The 17,012-nt window shown below is 43.5% G+C and overlaps 3 protein-coding genes across 3 annotated transcripts; all 3 read left to right on the forward strand.

Moving 5' to 3' along the window:
* Positions 1-1,234: 1,234 nt before the first annotated feature.
* Positions 1,235-6,184, forward strand: LOC136938072 (ectonucleoside triphosphate diphosphohydrolase 2-like). The gene is made up of 9 exons (XM_067231298.1): positions 1,235-1,387; positions 2,422-2,539; positions 3,022-3,172; positions 3,341-3,500; positions 3,632-3,859; positions 3,981-4,250; positions 4,491-4,610; positions 5,051-5,185; positions 5,275-6,184. The coding sequence occupies exons 1-9, from the start codon at positions 1,271-1,273 to the stop codon at positions 5,482-5,484; spliced, it is 1,509 nt and encodes a 502-aa protein (XP_067087399.1). The 5' UTR covers positions 1,235-1,270; the 3' UTR covers positions 5,485-6,184.
* Positions 6,185-7,055: 871 nt separating this feature from the next.
* nelfb (negative elongation factor complex member B) lies at positions 7,056-11,094 on the forward strand. The gene is made up of 13 exons (XM_067231393.1): positions 7,056-7,304; positions 7,617-7,777; positions 7,906-8,005; positions 8,127-8,357; positions 8,451-8,636; positions 8,742-8,854; positions 8,961-9,063; positions 9,180-9,275; positions 9,471-9,613; positions 9,764-9,870; positions 9,960-10,101; positions 10,296-10,404; positions 10,545-11,094. Exons 1-13 carry the CDS (start codon positions 7,203-7,205, stop codon positions 10,701-10,703), a joined length of 1,752 nt encoding a protein of 583 aa, XP_067087494.1. The 5' UTR covers positions 7,056-7,202; the 3' UTR covers positions 10,704-11,094.
* Positions 11,095-15,640: 4,546 nt separating this feature from the next.
* Positions 15,641-16,657, forward strand: LOC136938282 (P2Y purinoceptor 2). The gene has a single exon (XM_067231588.1). It carries the CDS (start codon positions 15,641-15,643, stop codon positions 16,655-16,657), a length of 1,017 nt encoding a protein of 338 aa, XP_067087689.1.
* Positions 16,658-17,012: the final 355 nt, after the last annotated feature.

Raw genomic sequence — 17,012 nt, forward strand, 5'->3', positions numbered from 1 at the left:
TTCATATCTATGGCTCGTTTGAAATCAATCTTCCATGAAAATCAATCACCTCACACCTGAAGTTAATACAATTATAGGCATAATTGGCAATCATTTGACAAACATATTTGACCTAGGTCATCGTCATCTCGTGGTCATAACTGAGAGTGAATGTCCATTTATAGACAGTTGGATATGGAATAAAGGTTAATATTTGCCTCTGCTGGTAGATTTTACCGGCACTTACCACCAGTCTGACCTTTTAAACTAAGGGATGGGTATTGAAATAATGAATACTTGGCTTTCATGTAAACATGTTCACAGATTGTGTGTGGTGTGATGTTAAATTGCCACAAACATAGACATAACATGACATAAAAATCAGCCTTCAAAACCTTCTTTGTACAATGCCACTGGTTTTCATTCTGCAGTAACGTTGTGATTTTTAATGCTACCAGGAATAAACAGTTGTGTGTTCTTACAGTACGTTAACCCAAGCACAACTATGAGACAGTAGCGCCCTCCTCTGGTAGAGTTGAACTAATCAAATTAATTGAAATGTTTAAAAGTCGTGTAAAGAACGCCACCGGAGGGAAATTACAATATAAACTGTATCGTTTTTAGATAGTTTCTGTTTAATTTGTGTCTTGCAATGAGTGGGTTCTCAAGTTGTAGCAAACGCTCAACTATGTAACAAACTCTAAATTATTGAAAGAGTCTCGTTTGTGTGTCTGTATGGGTATGTGAATGTGGGTTACAATTATTACTAGGTGTGAAAAGTCAAACGCCTCAAATCAACGTCATTTCCTCATACCTATCAAATGAAGTCCCCCACAGACACACATATATATATAAGATGTTATTGAGGTGAGATTCGTTATCTCTCCACATGACCAAAGGTTGTACTTACACTGTGCCCGCTCGAGACACGGTAAAACCCTCGCCTATATGACTAAATGTAAATGTAATGTAAAACTGTGTGTCATTGAATTGACTTAGTAATTTTTCTAATAAGACGAGGCAATGTTGAATGCATTTGAAGTGAAAAATTTGCCTATAACGTATTAGGCTTGAAAAAAAGCACACTGAAATTACAGTTGTCGCTTCTGGGTGCGCCAAAGGGTAAAAAAAAAAGAAGGCATTCGAGGATAAAACTGAATTTATTGGACAACGTACAGCTCTGGCCAAGCCCACATCTGCACTCACCCACAAGTCTTCCTTTTGCACGCTTTCGCTCTTTCGCTCATGATTGCTGGCCTCGCATCAGCTCACCACCGATCTCAACCTCAACATGACTAACCAGTACTGTCACATCATTGCCCCAGCCGTGCTCCTGCTACTGGGGTTGGCTGGAATTTTATTGGTTGTGATTCCAATTTACGACGTACGGGAATCTCCGGAGAATATGGTAGGTTTGGTCACCTGATCGTTAGTAAATTGTACCTGTTATTATAATTCACTTGGAGAGAAGTATTCCATTTGTGCGTGTTTGACGTTGCTTACAGATGGCCATTACTGGAAAACTAAACATTGCTTGAAATAATATTGAAAATAATAATTTTACTATTACTGGTAATTAATAGATGAACACTTAATCAGCAACGCATTGCATGCTTACAAAACTTGTTGTGATGTGTCAAGTAAGGTCCTTTTGGTTTGGAAATTAAGGTTAGCTCACCTTCTAAGGCACTGATATTAATTCAACGGAACAGGTGCAGCCCAAAAGAGGATGATGAGCATAGCCCCAGGTCTTGCATTGAATAACATAGGCAGCCTTTTATGCATCATTCAGATGTAAAGAACCATAACAGGCTGGATGTAGACCAACCATCAGCAGTTCATTGACAAGACTTGTACAGGAGTAGTAACCTAGATAATCAGCATCAAAGTAGTGATTCATGAATGTACACTATTAGATGCATATCATCATAGGATCATATAGGAATAATTTACACCGGGATATTTGGGGGGTAAATCCTGGTCGAATGTTGTTCTAAAGGTTCTAAAAATCCATATCAGATGTTATATTTTATCTCCCGTTCTAAAAGAGAGAGAGAGGTAAACTGATAACAAGCCTATTCCCAGTCACTCCTTTGACATGCAGTAGCTTGCCCTTTTTAGCAGATCTACAAAGCCAAACCTAATCCTGGCCAGGGGTAGCATGAAAAGGTTGGGATGAAAGACTGGAAGAGAAAAAAGGACAGACCTGGGAATATATAAGTAAAGGTCTCCTTCATTCACCACTCATTCTTTCTTAAGAATTAAGTTCCCCTCAAAATCCCTTAAAAAGGGGAACGGGTACATTTTGAATGGCCATGTCCATCAACGGAACAGTGACTTTGTTTCGAGATCAAAGACCTGTGTCAATACTGGGTTCATAATTGGGTATTAAAGTACTTGGACTGTTTCTCTCTCATGTGTTTATCTGGAATTTCCCCCTAGTATGGAGTGGTCCTGGATGCAGGTTCCTCCCACACCACCATGTTTATCTACAAGTGGCCGGCTGATAAGGTGAATGGCACTGGCATCGTCACCCAGCACAGCGAGTGTCATGTGAAAGGTGAGCCGTTTCCCTGACATCTCTCTCGTGAGGCCTAACAGCATCGCAGGGCGGAGGGAAGCTGACCGCCGCCTACCTGTCCGGTCTTCCCTCTGACAGGAAACACGGGGGCTTCACGATGGTCAGACGGCTCTCGCTCTCCGTGCGCTCCGTCGAGACGCTTTCATTTCCCACATTTTAGTTTGCTTCTTCGGAGCAGTTTCTCTGTTCTGAGCGTCAACCACAGACCAAAAGGGTGACTTTTGCAGAAGTGATTATGTCACGTTCGGTTTGGCGTGCTTCTGTTCTGTCGGATGTTTCCTGTGCTTGCGTGAAGTGCGGTCACGTCGACCTTATTTCTACTTGGTCAAACAGTCAAAAAGACCTTGTTTCTATAGAAACACACTAACAAACATGTTTGCCCTAACCCTAACCCTCATGCCAGGCTTGGGTCTACTTCTGCAAAACTCTTCCAGGAACCGTAATACTGTCTGTCTATCTAGGTGGAGGAATTTCAAGTTATGCCGGACAGCGAGGGGGGGCCGCACGCAGTCTGGAGGCCTGTCTAGAACAGGCCTTGCAGGACATCCCTAAGTCTAGGCACCGTCTCACCCCAATGTATCTCGGAGCCACAGCTGGTATGAGGCTACTGAAGTGAGTAAAGCAGAGTAATGCACGACAATAATATTCATATCCCACTGAAACCCTGCAGCATCCTAAGTAAAAAACGATTTACGAGTCAAATGAGATAAGTAACAACACCTCATAGATTATTCCTCCATTGTCAATAGATTATGTAATTATCTCTCTCTTTTTTTCCAGTATATCTAACTACACCCAGTCAGAACAAATACTGAAGGAAGTGGGAAACAAATTGCGCACTTACCCTTTCAACTTCAGAGGGGCCGCCATCTTGAGCGGTCAAGAGGAGGGGGCGTATGGCTGGGTTACTGTCAACTACCTTCTAGAAAACTTCATCAAGGTGGAGTTTCAATATGTGTTTCCTTACAGGGCACTTAGGAAGCACAATGAGGAAGAAGTGTTCCGGAAAAAAGGAAAGGTAGGCGTTATCACATTCTCATGTTTCCTCTGACTGTCTTTTGCGTTACACAGTATGGCTTTGTGGGGCGCTGGCTTAGTTCCGGAAGGAAGACGGTGGGGGCTCTGGATTTCGGGGGGGCCTCTACTCAGATCACCTTTGAGACCCCTGATAACATGGAGGACGCGAGAAACGAGGTGAAGCTACGGCTTTACGGTGAAGACTATCACATCTACACCCATAGCTTCCTGTGCTATGGCAGGGACCAGGTTTTACGCAAACTCCTGGCTTACTTGGTCAAGGTAAAATACATTGTCAATACACCGTTTGATACTGGGAACCTGAGCGATTAAGTGGGAATACAAAGTTTGAATGGAATCCTACAGCATCGATATCTATTTCTTCTTCTCTGGTATCTTTCAGACTCAAGGCTCTGGAGGTCTGATTTCCAACCCGTGCCACCCTGCAGGACACAACATCTCCATCACACTGGGCAGCGTGTTTGACTCCCCATGCACTGCAGAACACAGACCCACGCCTTACCACCCGCAGAGCTCCCTGACTGTGCAGGGGACTGGGAATTACCAGCAATGTCTGAACAACGTGTCTGAGATGTTCTCCTTCAACAAGTGCTCCTTCTCCAAGTGCTCCTTCGATGGGATCTTTCAGCCCAACGTGACTGGCAGCTTTATGGTGATTCTTCCAATATGAGTTTGTATTATTTTGACATGCAGTTTGTGTCATTAGTGGAACAGAAATCTTACTGAAATCCCACTTATTTGTCAGTTCTGCTACTGACTTAGACTGAGTATTGTCCTATATTCAGATCCTTGTTACAGGAATCACATTAAATAAGTCTGTCGTGCGCATAACTTCCTGCATGGGTACTGCAAACTTGTCGTGCCCGTGGATTGAGCATTCTCTGTCCTACAGGCGTTCTCTGCTTTCTACTACACGCACTCCTTCCTGGAGCGCTGCACCGGCATCCAAATCAAATCGCCCTCACTTCTGGAGGGAGCCGCCCGCACTGTCTGCAACATGAGCTTCCAGGAGGTAAAGCACAGTACTGGGTTCCACTGCTGGGCTCAAATGACTGGATATTCTTGGATCATTCATCTAATACAGTGGAGTGCTACAGTAACAATGGTTTTCACAGACAGGAGTGCACTTTCATTGTGCAGTCAATCTCCAGTTGCAGCAACCGAGGCAAACCATGTTAGAGCTTTGTGAATTGTGGGGAGATTAGATCCTCCAATCGGTTGTGAAGAGATTTCTGCCGAGTAAGCAGTGATTACCTTCCCTATGAAACAGCAGAAGGGAGAGCTAATCAGATTTTCCAAGACTGCAATTTGATTACTGACTTTAGGATGCTTTCTGTGCATGTATGATGTCCAATTGATGGTAGTATACTGAAAAAAGGACAAAGAAAATCATTACAGAAGTGTTTCACTGCTAATTTATGCCACTCCCACCGACACACCCTTTACACACAGTTGTCTGAGAAGGTTCCGGAAGAGAAGAAGCGTCTCCAAGACTACTGCACAGTATCCGTCTTCATCCAGGTGCTAACTCTTGAAGCCTATCGCTTCGACGAGGTCTCCTTCCCACGCATCTCTTTTCAGAAAAAGGTGAGTGTGAAGTCGATATATCACATGATGAAGTCATATTTCACTTTGTAAAAAAACAAAAAACAAAGGTCTGAACTTCTGTTGTGTAGGCGGGAGACACCTCCATTGGTTGGGCGCTGGGTTACATGTTGAGCCTAAGCAGCCTGTTGCCGGGGGAGAGTATTGGCCTGAGGAAGGCGCTGCTTCCAGGAGCTTGGCTTGGCCTGATCTTCATCTTTGTCTTCCTCCTCCTAATTGTATTTGGTTATTTGGTTGTGATGTTCTGTCAACGGAAGAAGGGCGGGGCCAGTGTTATTTGATAGCTTATTTAGGTCATTTCGGCAAATGTTGCCTCCAGTCAGATGTTTGCACTTATCGCATGCACTAGAGTTCCAGCCATTCCAAACGTGTAACTTGCCTTATGCCTTAGTGTGTTTTTGTGTGTGTCCGAGGCATAAGGCTCTAAGTGTATTTATGACCAAAGAAATCTGAGTGAGATGCAAAATTACTTTTATTTTGAATTGGTGTCTTGCTTGTCATTTGTTCTACCTAGTTTGGAAAATCCACTGTGATGTATTATTTCCTTTTGTAATGTAATATTCTGAATATGAGTGAAAAACATAAATAACAGAAGTGAATACTGAATAATAACCACATCCTTTTTGTGCTGTCTAGTTAATAACATTTTTGCACTTTTCAATATTTTGCTTGTTTAATGAAATGTATTCTTGCATCTTGCCATTACGACTTGATTGATGTTGTTAAGCTTTTTCAATTCATCCAATGTCATAACTGTACAATGCATTTCTAGGGATCATGTGTTCATTATTTCAACGAAGGATTGTTTGTTGTATCAGATCAATGTACTTTTTATTCTTCAAATCAAATAAAGATCAATAGGACGTAAATTGACCGTAAATCGGCTTCTTAACCCTTTGATACACAAGCTATGCTTACCCCCTCTAATGCACAACATGGGTCTGAAATGACCCGCATTCATTTCCTATGACATTTCATGTATGGGTGAGTGTTTTTTTGCTATATCTTTTGAAATCAATTAATTTCATTATCTAATATTCTAATTATTCATTAAATATTTTGTTTTTGATTTCCACAAATCATTATTTACATTTTTGTCTTTCTTTGTGAGCAAAACACTTTTTGTGCTACTACATCACGTTTACAGACATGGGTCCAAAATTACCCATATGTATTCACTATGGAATTTGATAGGAACTTTGGATATTTGCAATTTGGAACATATTTACTGTGGATAAGTATTCAACTATTCAACATCATTGAGGAGGTCCTGAAATGCAGCAATTTAGAGATTAAGAGCTGCAGCAGCAAAAGGGAAAGAGTGGAGAAGCAATCGACAAACAGGAATTCTTGGCCTCTATCAGTTTGACCCTCCTTGCAGGGGAGGACAAGAGCCTAGATGTGGCCTTGAGGGAGCGTTTTTGGATCCAATTGCAAAATCCAATGTATGAAGTATGTATAAATGTATCAAGGCTCTTGCAAGGTGTTAAACTGAAAGAGGCCAAGAATTCCTGTTTGTCGATTGCTTCTTACCTGGAATACTGAATGATTAAATTATTCTTTTGCGAAAATAACATTTAAACTCTGTCGGGTGACTTTAGACCCATGTTTTGTATCAAAGGGTTAAAACAGTCATTTTCATCAAAGTTTCACTCCTGTGTTATGTCTATATGTCCTAGCTAGCCAGATTTAACCCTAGCGCAAAACTACAGTTGCAGGTTGGAAAATCTGACGGGTAAGATAAAATGTTAGGACACCAGTTCGATCTGCCACTGTGTGTGGAACCAATAGTTATGTGACCGTGCTTGTTTATCGGACTGTTGACATTGTAGTACACTGCCCGCACAGGAAGTGTGCGTTGACAGAAGAAAAGAAAGGGTCGTGAAGAAGTTAGATTATAACTTTATTTAACGTGGTTTAATACTGATGTTTGTGTAGACTATCATTGTATGCATGTTGCTATAACTAATTCTGCGACCTTCAAAACACAACAAAGAAAATGTTTGCGGGATTGCCTGAGCTTGGGATATCCAATGGCGAGGATCTCAAAGAAACTCTCACCAACTGCACTGAGCCTTTGAAAGCCATTGATCAGTTTCAGGTAGCTACACACATATACCACTGTGTATCTATCTGACATTATCTAGCTATCCATGTCAACAACATCATGACTATACTGATAGATAGTTAGCCAGCTAGCTAACTCTCTTCTACAACTCAATGCCATACATAGCTCTAACACAACCATTAACACTACCGTATAGCTACGCGTACTGGTACACTACTACACGTTACCGCCATTAAAACAGTTTTATCTAAGCCTTAGTCTGATATCTAGCAATATATATATATATTTTTGCAACGTTCCCTCCTAGCATGTGTATAACGTACGTATCTTGTCAATACCATTTAGACAGAGAATGGCATTTTATTGCCAACTCTCCAGTCTGCACTACCCTTTCTGGACCTTCATGGCACCCCTCGACTGGAGTTTCACCAGTCGGTGTTCGACGAGCTTCGCGATAAGTTGATGGAGAGAGTCGCCACCATTGCAGAAGGCAAAGAAGAGGACCGGTGAGACAACATACTCAAATCAATAACCTTAGTATTGGCTGAGGGGCAGTGTTATTCTTATTCATATTCTTATGGGGTTTGTTAATCTCATTGAAGTCTTGTGTGCTCCTCATCCTACTTGACCGCAGTTATGGTAAACTAGAGGAGCTGCTGGAAAAGAGCTTTCCTCTTGTGAAGATGCCCTCAATACAACCAGTGGTCATGCAGGTCCTGAAGCATCTACCAAAGGTCAGGATTTTGACTCCACAACTTTGTAATACATTAACATCTAGTAAAACTAGACATTGTGGATGGCAAGCTCACTGTTCACATCGTAGGATCCCAGCCATACCGTGTTTCCTTTCCACAGGTGCCAGAGAAGAAGCTGAAGGTGGTGATGGCTGACAAGGAGCTTTATAAGGTCTGTGCAGTCGAGGTGAAGAGGCAGATCTGGCAGGACAACCAGGCCCTCTTCGGCGACGAGGTCTCCCCCCTGCTGAAGCAGTACATAGTGGAGAAGGAAGCGGCCCTCTTCAGCAACGACCTCTCCATCCTCCACAACTTCTTCAGCCCCTCGCCCAAAACCAGACGCCAGGGAGAGGTGAGCCTCCGCCGTCCGTGCCACAGGAACGAGCCCCGGGGTGGGCTTGAGGAGGGTTGGCATTGACGTCGACTCTCGACTGCTCCCCCACAGGTGGTCCTCAAGCTGACCCAGATGATTGGGAAGAATGTGAAGCTTTACGACATGGTTCTGCAGTTCCTGAGAACCCTCTTTCTGCGGACGCGGAACGTCCACTACTGCACACTGCGTGCCGAGCTGCTGATGTCCCTCCACGACCTGGACATCAGCGAGATCTGCTCCGTAGACCCCTGCCACAAGGTACCACGGAAACAAACAAACGCACGCTCAAACTTCTCAGTTGCAACCGCTCAGAGCAGCCGCCATTTCAATCCATCCCCTTTTGCCCGTCTTGCGTTTGGTCAGTTCACCTGGTGCTTGGATGCCTGCATCCGGGAGAAGTTTGTGGATGCCAAGCGGGCCAGGGAGCTGCAAGGTTTTCTGGATGGAGTCCGGAAAGGACAGGAGCAAGTTCTAGGGTGAGTCCGAACGTGGGAATAAGTGTGTCAATAACTAATGTCCGTTCCGGAGTTTCCCCCCAAAGAAGCGAGAAGGCTGGTGTTGACTTGTGTGCTGACGTTCCAGGGATCTCTCCATGATTCTGTGCGACCCGTTTGCCTGTAACACCTTGGTGTTGAGTACTGTCCGAAACCTCCAGGAACTGCTGAGCCAGGACGCTCTTCCCAGGGTGAGGACGTGGAGGGAGCGCAGTGTGTACTTCCATGATCAATAATGCGTCGGTTCATGTTGTGGACAATGTCAAGGTCTCCACTAAAGAGAGAGATGTCTGATTGAATGAAACAGGACAGCCCAGACCTGTTGCTACTCCTGAGAATGCTGTCCCTTGGTCAAGGCGCTTGGGATATGATCGACAGCCAGGTTTTCAAAGAGCCGCGATTGGTGAGCTCTTTCTTATTGTTATTGTACATCACGTCTTGTGATTGTAACTTTGACTTTTTGCTGGACTGTGGGGCTTTGAGCGCAAGAAAGCGCGACGAATAAAACGATGACACTCAAATAATGATTCTCCTGCAGAAATGTCTTCATGTCGTATTCGTCGAGCTCATCATTTGATTTGACCCCGTCCATCTGCAGGATGTGGAGGTTGTGACCCGCTTCCTGCCTGCCATGATGTCGGTGGTGGTGGACGACTACACCTTCACAGTGGAGCAGAAGCTGCCCAGTGAGGAGAAGACCTCCGTCACATACCCCACCTCTCTGCCGGATTCCTTCAACAAGTAACTAGTGGGATGGCGAGGCATAGAGGGAGTCTTCAAGTGCTAGGATTCCTCGCTCATCGAAAACTGCTGTGTTAGACATACTGTATTATTCAGGTTACAGACATGGATGTCGTGTAATTGTCCTCGCTTTTAACCTTCCTCACCTAGGTACCTGCAGGAAAACCGAGTGGCCTGTGAAATGGGCCTGTACTATGTCCTCCACATTGCCAAACAGAGGAACAAGAATGCCTTGCAACGGTTGCTTCCCTCTTTGGGTGGGTATTGCCTTTATTTTGGTTTGAATAGGTCTCGATGTAAAAGTAAAAAGTGGACAGTAGTGAGATGTTGTTTCTCTGCCCTGCAGTGGAGACCCTCAACGACATGGCGTTTGGGGACATCTTCCTGCACCTGCTGACCGGACACCTCACCCTGCTGTCGGACGAGTTCAGCACAGAGGAGTTCTGCACTGCTGTCTTCGATGGCTTCCTCCTGACCTCCTACTCAAGGTCGGCCAAGTTAACAGAAACAAAAGAAAGGATGTAGTCTAAAACCATGGATGTTGTAATGAGAATTGCCGTCAGATCCCTGTAGAACTTATCGTGGATAACTTTGGTGCTGTGCTGGTTCTGTGCATGGGAATATTTTGTACAGGCCGCTAATGTACTGTAACCCATCCTCATTTATGTTGTGTGTGTCTCAGCAAAGAGAACGTCCACAGACACTCTCTGCGCTTGTTGCTGCATCTCCACCACAAGGTGCTGCCATCGTACATGGAGACTTTGATGAAGACCCTGGAGCCGCCCAAACAAGTGAGGTTTAGAAACACTGTCATGATGGCGGAGTCGGGTTGAGAACCACTGCACTAGTTCATACATGGTCGTGTCATGGGGGTCAAAGGCACGTGATTTACTAACAGTGTTGACTTTTGTGATATCTTTGTGATTTACAGAGTAGTGAGCCGGTGAAGGAGTTATACACCCAGCTCACAGAGAAGCTGGAGGCCCAGAAGAAGAGCCCCCCAGAGCCAGACGAGGCCCCCTCTCTGGACCTCGGCCTCCATCCTGTCACGGTCCCCACCACGGCCTCCACCCCCACCACACCCGTCTGAGAGGAGCATGCAGCTTGAGGGGCAGAGGCAGAAGACTAATGGTCGGAAAAGGCGACGCTGGTATTGGATGTAGACGTTCATGTCAGCACCGGCTGAGAAAGGCTACACTTGAATGAATGGTGTACCATGTTCATTTATATCATCTGGTCAAAGTTTTGGTTGTTTTTCTGTATGTATTTTCGAAGACAGATGTTTCGTAGCAGTCTTCCAGCTTTGATATTGTAACCCAGTGTTCAGGTTTTTTTTTCAGTGGATAAAATTACTTTTATAAGCATGTAGTTTTGCTTTATTATTTGACAAATATATTTTCATATATACAGTAGATAGTCTGAATGTCGTACATGCTGGTATTGTATCAGTGAAGCAAGCTGTAAATAAATAATTATCTTTGTGTTTTCTTAGTTTTGATTTATTTATGTATTTCTGATTTTTGGGGGGAATGTATGTAGTTGATAGACATCACAGACAGGTCTGTCTCAAGAGATGCCTCCTGTCCAATCAAGTCGATGGCTTTTCGGAGAAACTCAACAGCACGTTCGAATTCTTGAGTTTGAAGGTTACTTTAAGTTGACCGGGGTCCCATTTAGTGTCGTAGAATGAATCTGTGTCTTTACAACTGTCCTCTGTAGCGCAATCCTCCAGACCATCCACACACCCAGGAGCATCCGCTGAGTCACCCGACACCGAGCTCCTGCCGCAGGCCTCCTTCGCTGGGTGCCCGCTGGCTGGTGATCCACACCTCCCCTGTCCAACCGTCCCACATCCCCTCTGAAGGCATAACCCTGTCAGCTCCAGCTGGACATCCTCAGAGGAAGACCAGGCCACCTTCATCAAGTCCGCCGCCATATCCAGACGCTCGTCCAGGCAACCGCCACAGTGCTCCAACCGCCACCCCCCGGAATCGGGGGCAGACCTGGGTTTAGAGGAAAGCATGGGTGGGTCGTAAAGGGAGCGCCGTGTCTTTAAGAAGGAGACTGATGGGAAGGAGCGTCTGTCAGGGTTCTACCTCTGTGTTGACGTTCGACGTCCAACTCTCTGGGGCTCCTCCACCACCACCTCATAGAAGCGGCGGAACACTGGAGCTCTTCCGGAACCTTGCTGATGATTGGCCAGCTCCATCCTGGGGTCTGATGCAGGTAGGACATGTATAAAACCCACCAAGTTAGCTTTCAATGTCAAAATGAATGGGTGGACATGGACTGTACCTGGAGTGATGCCGGCACACTGCAATATACTTGGTTGCTGTGGAGCAACAGGTTTCAAAGGCTTGAAACTGGAATGCACAAACAGAATGTTATTGAGTAGCTATAGTTGATAGTCCTTGATGCTGTGGATATGTGCATCAAAACTCGAGCGTAAATTTGGATTTCTGAAATTTGATTGGGAAATTTGAAAGTGTTGTCAAATCTTTGTTGTAAAACTTGTAAAATGTGAAAGGAATGAAATATCCCCAGTCTTTGCGCCAGTCTACCCATTAATCATCTTCTTTCGTTTCTGATGTTTCAGGTATGGGCTTTCCATGCTGTCGTTTGCTCCAAGGAGACTCGGGTTGGACTCCAGTGTGCCTGCCTTAGGGTCCTGAATCATCTGTGCCTCTACACTGCCCTGCAGAAAGGAACATCCAAACAGTTTCCCTCCTCACCCACCTGCTTACTCCCAGGTAAACTGTGTGAAGAAATGTCAGGTTACATCACCTGGGAGACAATGACTGGTCTTAGGGAGAATTTAGACATCCTGGAGGTCTTGATCTTGTTTGCGTCACATTCACCGTCACACTTGGACCACCTCTCAACATTGACTGTGTCGGCCCTGTGAAAGGAGTGTGCGAGTGAGAGAAACATAAGGAGAGAACACAGTACAACATATATGAACTAAAGTAAAGATACGCACATGGTTACACGGCTGCAAGACATGCGTATTATAGGGTTGGACTTTCGGCTGTCAGCTTCTCCCATTTCAAATCAATTACGCTGTCCTGGGAGATTTTTTGACCCCCAAAATACTGAGAGATGATCGTTTTCTATAAATGCTGAATAACGATACCTTTGGTCGATGGAGAGCATTGGTTTATCGTCAGGGTCTGAGGTGGGCATCAGTGGTTTAGATCTGACTCTGATAGTGTATCTTGTCTGCATCCACAATGAAGAGAAGAAAAACAACCCGTCAGAAAGGTACACGTGTTCTTCTGAATGGACCCAGTGTGTCTCTGGAAGGGACGTGAGTTTCAGACATCATTTGAATGGTTGTATTTGGCACCTGCTGTGGTCTGGGTTTGCAGGACGACCCTCTTTTGTCGTACTCTGCAGCGTCTGAGCGTGGCTGTAGTGCTCTCCCTACACAGGTCACATACTCCAGGGGCTCGCCAGCGGTTTGGGGTTGTGATTGTGGTTGTGGAGTATTCAATTTCCACAAATTGGCCATTTCCCCCTGTTTGAGCAACCAAGGCCGTCAAATAGACATCTAGACCTAAGCAAGTCTTGTACGTTAGAATGATACAGTTCAAAATGTGTGATATTCGTTTGCATCGTCTTGTAATGTTGACCTATTCAACATTATTCTCGGGTTCTTCGGGTATATAACTTTTTGTGATTAACTGCATAGAGAAATGCAAAATGTTTCATCTGTGCATTAATGTTCTATTTATATATTTAGAATACCAATTGAAATTTAGAATGCCTAACAATGTTGTAACCATAGAAATCTTAAGATTCTATTATTTTTAAGTTTAGGTTAGAAGTTAATGCAAAAGAATACTGAATGGCTACTCTGTCATATGAAACAAATGTCACTTTTGCTATCCTTTTATCTAAAACTACCAAATCCGTATACATCCGTATTTTAAATATATATAGGAAGTGATTCATAATCATATAATCCCATAATTTACAATTGATAGATAAGTTTCTAATCTTGTCAGTCTCTGCGTCCATTCTTACTGCATTTCTTATTTTGACAAAGACTTGAATTGTTGCTGCTGCATGCAGTCATGATCTTGCAGGAAGCTCTTATCATAATTATAGCCTGCTAAATAAAATCACTATACTAGGGCATCCTGAGCCCTAGTATAGCGAGGGAAGGAAATGTTAGTCATTAGTCTGGTCTGTTCTAACTGATGACATGGGCTACATCACAGTGAAGTAGTTGAAGATTATATTAGACATCAAATTACACTTATTGCTCCTATTTCCAGTGTTCCGATCATCCATGCTTCAGGTAACTAAATATTGCTAATATTACACAATTTCTGTGAAATCTCATGTGAGATGTGTTTTCAACTGTATGCTAATTGTCTAATCCCTTTACTGTTTACATGGTTTTACATCCTCATTCTTTGAAATCCCCCATCCAACTGCCTTGACAAAAAATCAACATATAAAGGGATGATGGTTGGACTAAATCCCATTATTCTCTTCTTTAGGTGACTGCCCCCACTCCATGTCTAAAACGAATCTGTGGCCTGTTTTTTTCTTTTTAACACAAGCAAAGTGGGGAACCGCACGCAATGTCTCAGCATCCATCAAGGACTTTACGTCGAAGTCTATTTTGTCATCAACTTCATTCTGCTCACCTTAGGGGTTTCTCATCCCCTTCTATGTTGTCCTTGACCTGCTACATTCAGCTAGTTAGATAAATTTCTCTCATTCCTATGAGCAATTCTAAGAGTCGAAATATAAAGTCCAGGTCACAGAAAATGGTGGTGGTATGCTTGGTCATTTTTGGGATATGTTTTGCCCCAATGAATGTCATACGAACTGTAGTTGTGGTTTTGAAAAAGTACTTCTCCTACAGGGGGAGACGGCATACTATGTATCCTGGATCATGGCTGGGGCAAACGGCTGTATAGATCCGTTGCTTTACTGTTTTGCCTCACAGACATTTATGAAAGCTGTCCATAGGTCTCTTCGGAGATCTAAGGTTACGTTCAGAGCACACTCAGCGACAGTGAATTAGAAAGTGGCCTGACATGATGCTGTTAATGTACTCGCACCATTATTAATGAGTCTAAGGAAAACATGTTGACATAAGTGTTGATACACCCTCATATCTAAATGTTTAGTATAAGTATAGTATAACTTATTTCCATTCTACATAATTGTCATTGTATTCTCTTGCGTGTGCATCATATAGCTAATACAATACCACACTCAGGTTTAAGGTGGATGCTATTTGACCAAAAGGTTATAATTACAGTTGGTTAACCCTTGTGCTGCCTTCGGGTCACATGACCCAAAGGTTCATAACGAACTATCGTTGTGTTTACCCAATACAAAAACAAAGAAAAATAATTTTCTTTTAACCTTCGCAATGTTGGGGGTCTGAGACAGGCCAACGGTTAAAAGAAAATGCTTCACTGTGTTTTTGTATGCTGTAAAGTTGTCGCAATACGACGATGAGTCAGAATGACCCGAAGATAACACAAGGGTTAACATGTCGGTCCCCGTTGTAAACATTCTATATGTGCTATACCAACTGCATGTTTCCTCTTTTAGACATCCTTGTTAGCACTCTCACACTTTAAAACTACCCAAGGCACTGTTCCTGTTAACTCTACAGCAGTCAAAATATGCATGCACAAAGACCTTCACACATTCTGTTTGACTGAGACCACAGTCTTTACATCTTGGTGAGTTCTCTTTCACACTTCCTATGTTGTCACAAAAGAGCTTTCTTTTCACATATTTAATATTGTGTTTCCCTTAAAATACGTTTTTTTTATTAGTATTATTATTATTCAGCTTTGACAATAAAGCAGCTTTCTTTTGCATTTCTAATGATTTAATTAGTATTCATTTTGAAATGTAGCTACAGATTGTAAAATGTCTTTGGGAAGTACACAATGGGTGCTTGCTTCCCTGTCTGAATGTTGTGTTAAGATAAATGCTCCTATCACTATTTGTTTTCCCTCCAGCGTGGACCCCCCAAGACGTCTGTAGAAGATGGATAGCTCGTTGACATTGAACAAGAGTCTAGCCAACGGCAGTGGCTCCGTGTCCTGCCATGCCGAGCCCCAGCACGTCTCCATTACCGTGTTCATCTCCCTGGTCTTCCTGGTCGGCTTCTTCCTCAACAGCTTCAGTCTGTGGGTCTTCTGTTGCAACGTGCCAAACTGGAGTTCTGGTACGGTGCTGCACTTCAATCTGGCTCTGAGCGATGCCATTGGCTCCCCGGGGACACTTATTATGGCGGTGAACTTCGCCTTGGGCCACTGGCCATTCGGAAGGTTTCTGTGCCAAATCAAGATTGCGCTACTCAGCACGCACTTCTATGGCAGCACCATGTTCCTCACCCTCATCAGTGTGCATCGGTATGTGGCAGTTGTCTATTTCAACAAAAGGTCATATATGAAACAGAAGGGATTTGTCTCAAAGTTGTGTGGTGGAGTGTGGGTCATGCTTCTAGTAAAAACGGCAGTCTATGCAGTGTGCCTTCCCCCTACCAAGGAAGACAATACAACTCAATGTCACAGCATTCATCAGAACAATCTTACCAATATTCACTTTGCCTTAAACTTTCTGCTGTTTACATTTGGGTTCATTTTGCCGTTTTCTGTTTCTGCAATCTGCTATAGCCGCCTGGCAAGTGTAGTGTCCAGCATCAATATCAACACAGGCAAAGGTCTTGCTGTTAAGACCAAGTCTCTCAGGATGATTGGGATTTGTCTAGTGATATTTGGACTCTGCTTCCTCCCACTTCACGTTGCAAGGACAACGGCGGTGGTGATCAAAAAGTACTACTCGACAGAGTGTCGTACTCTCCTGCGTGTTGAAACTGGGTATTATGTGTGTGTAATCCTTGCAGGTATTAATTGTTGCCTGGATCCCTTATTGTATGTTTTTGGTTCGCATAGTTTCGCTAAGGCTTTCAAGAATTCTTTAAAGATCAGTTCTAAGCATAAAGGTGAAGACAAAAGGGAGTCCGATGGACTAGGTCTAAGTGGGACGGATGCTTTTTGAATTCAGTATTATTTACCTTGTGTGCTAAAAAGAGACGAGACTGAAGATGTAAATATTGTGGTTGGTGTTAACCTATTTAATGTTTTTCTGTTGTTATCTGTCTGTAACATAATTCTTCCTCGTTAAAAAAGTATTAAGACATTTATTTTTTGAGGAACCTTGAGATAACTGTAAAATGGTGTAGTACACCACTAACCATGTTGCAAACATGAACTTCTATTTGTAAAGGAATATGAATTGAAAGACATTTGTCGATGTATTATTTTCTCTGACGTAAGCTATCATTCATAAAAGGGGGATGAATCAATAATTAAAAGAGCACAGGTTGTTTACTGTTAAAAAGTCGTTGAGAAAC

Source organism: Osmerus mordax, chromosome 28 (assembly GCF_038355195.1).
Source record: "Osmerus mordax isolate fOsmMor3 chromosome 28, fOsmMor3.pri, whole genome shotgun sequence".
Taxonomy (NCBI): domain Eukaryota; kingdom Metazoa; phylum Chordata; class Actinopteri; order Osmeriformes; family Osmeridae; genus Osmerus; species Osmerus mordax.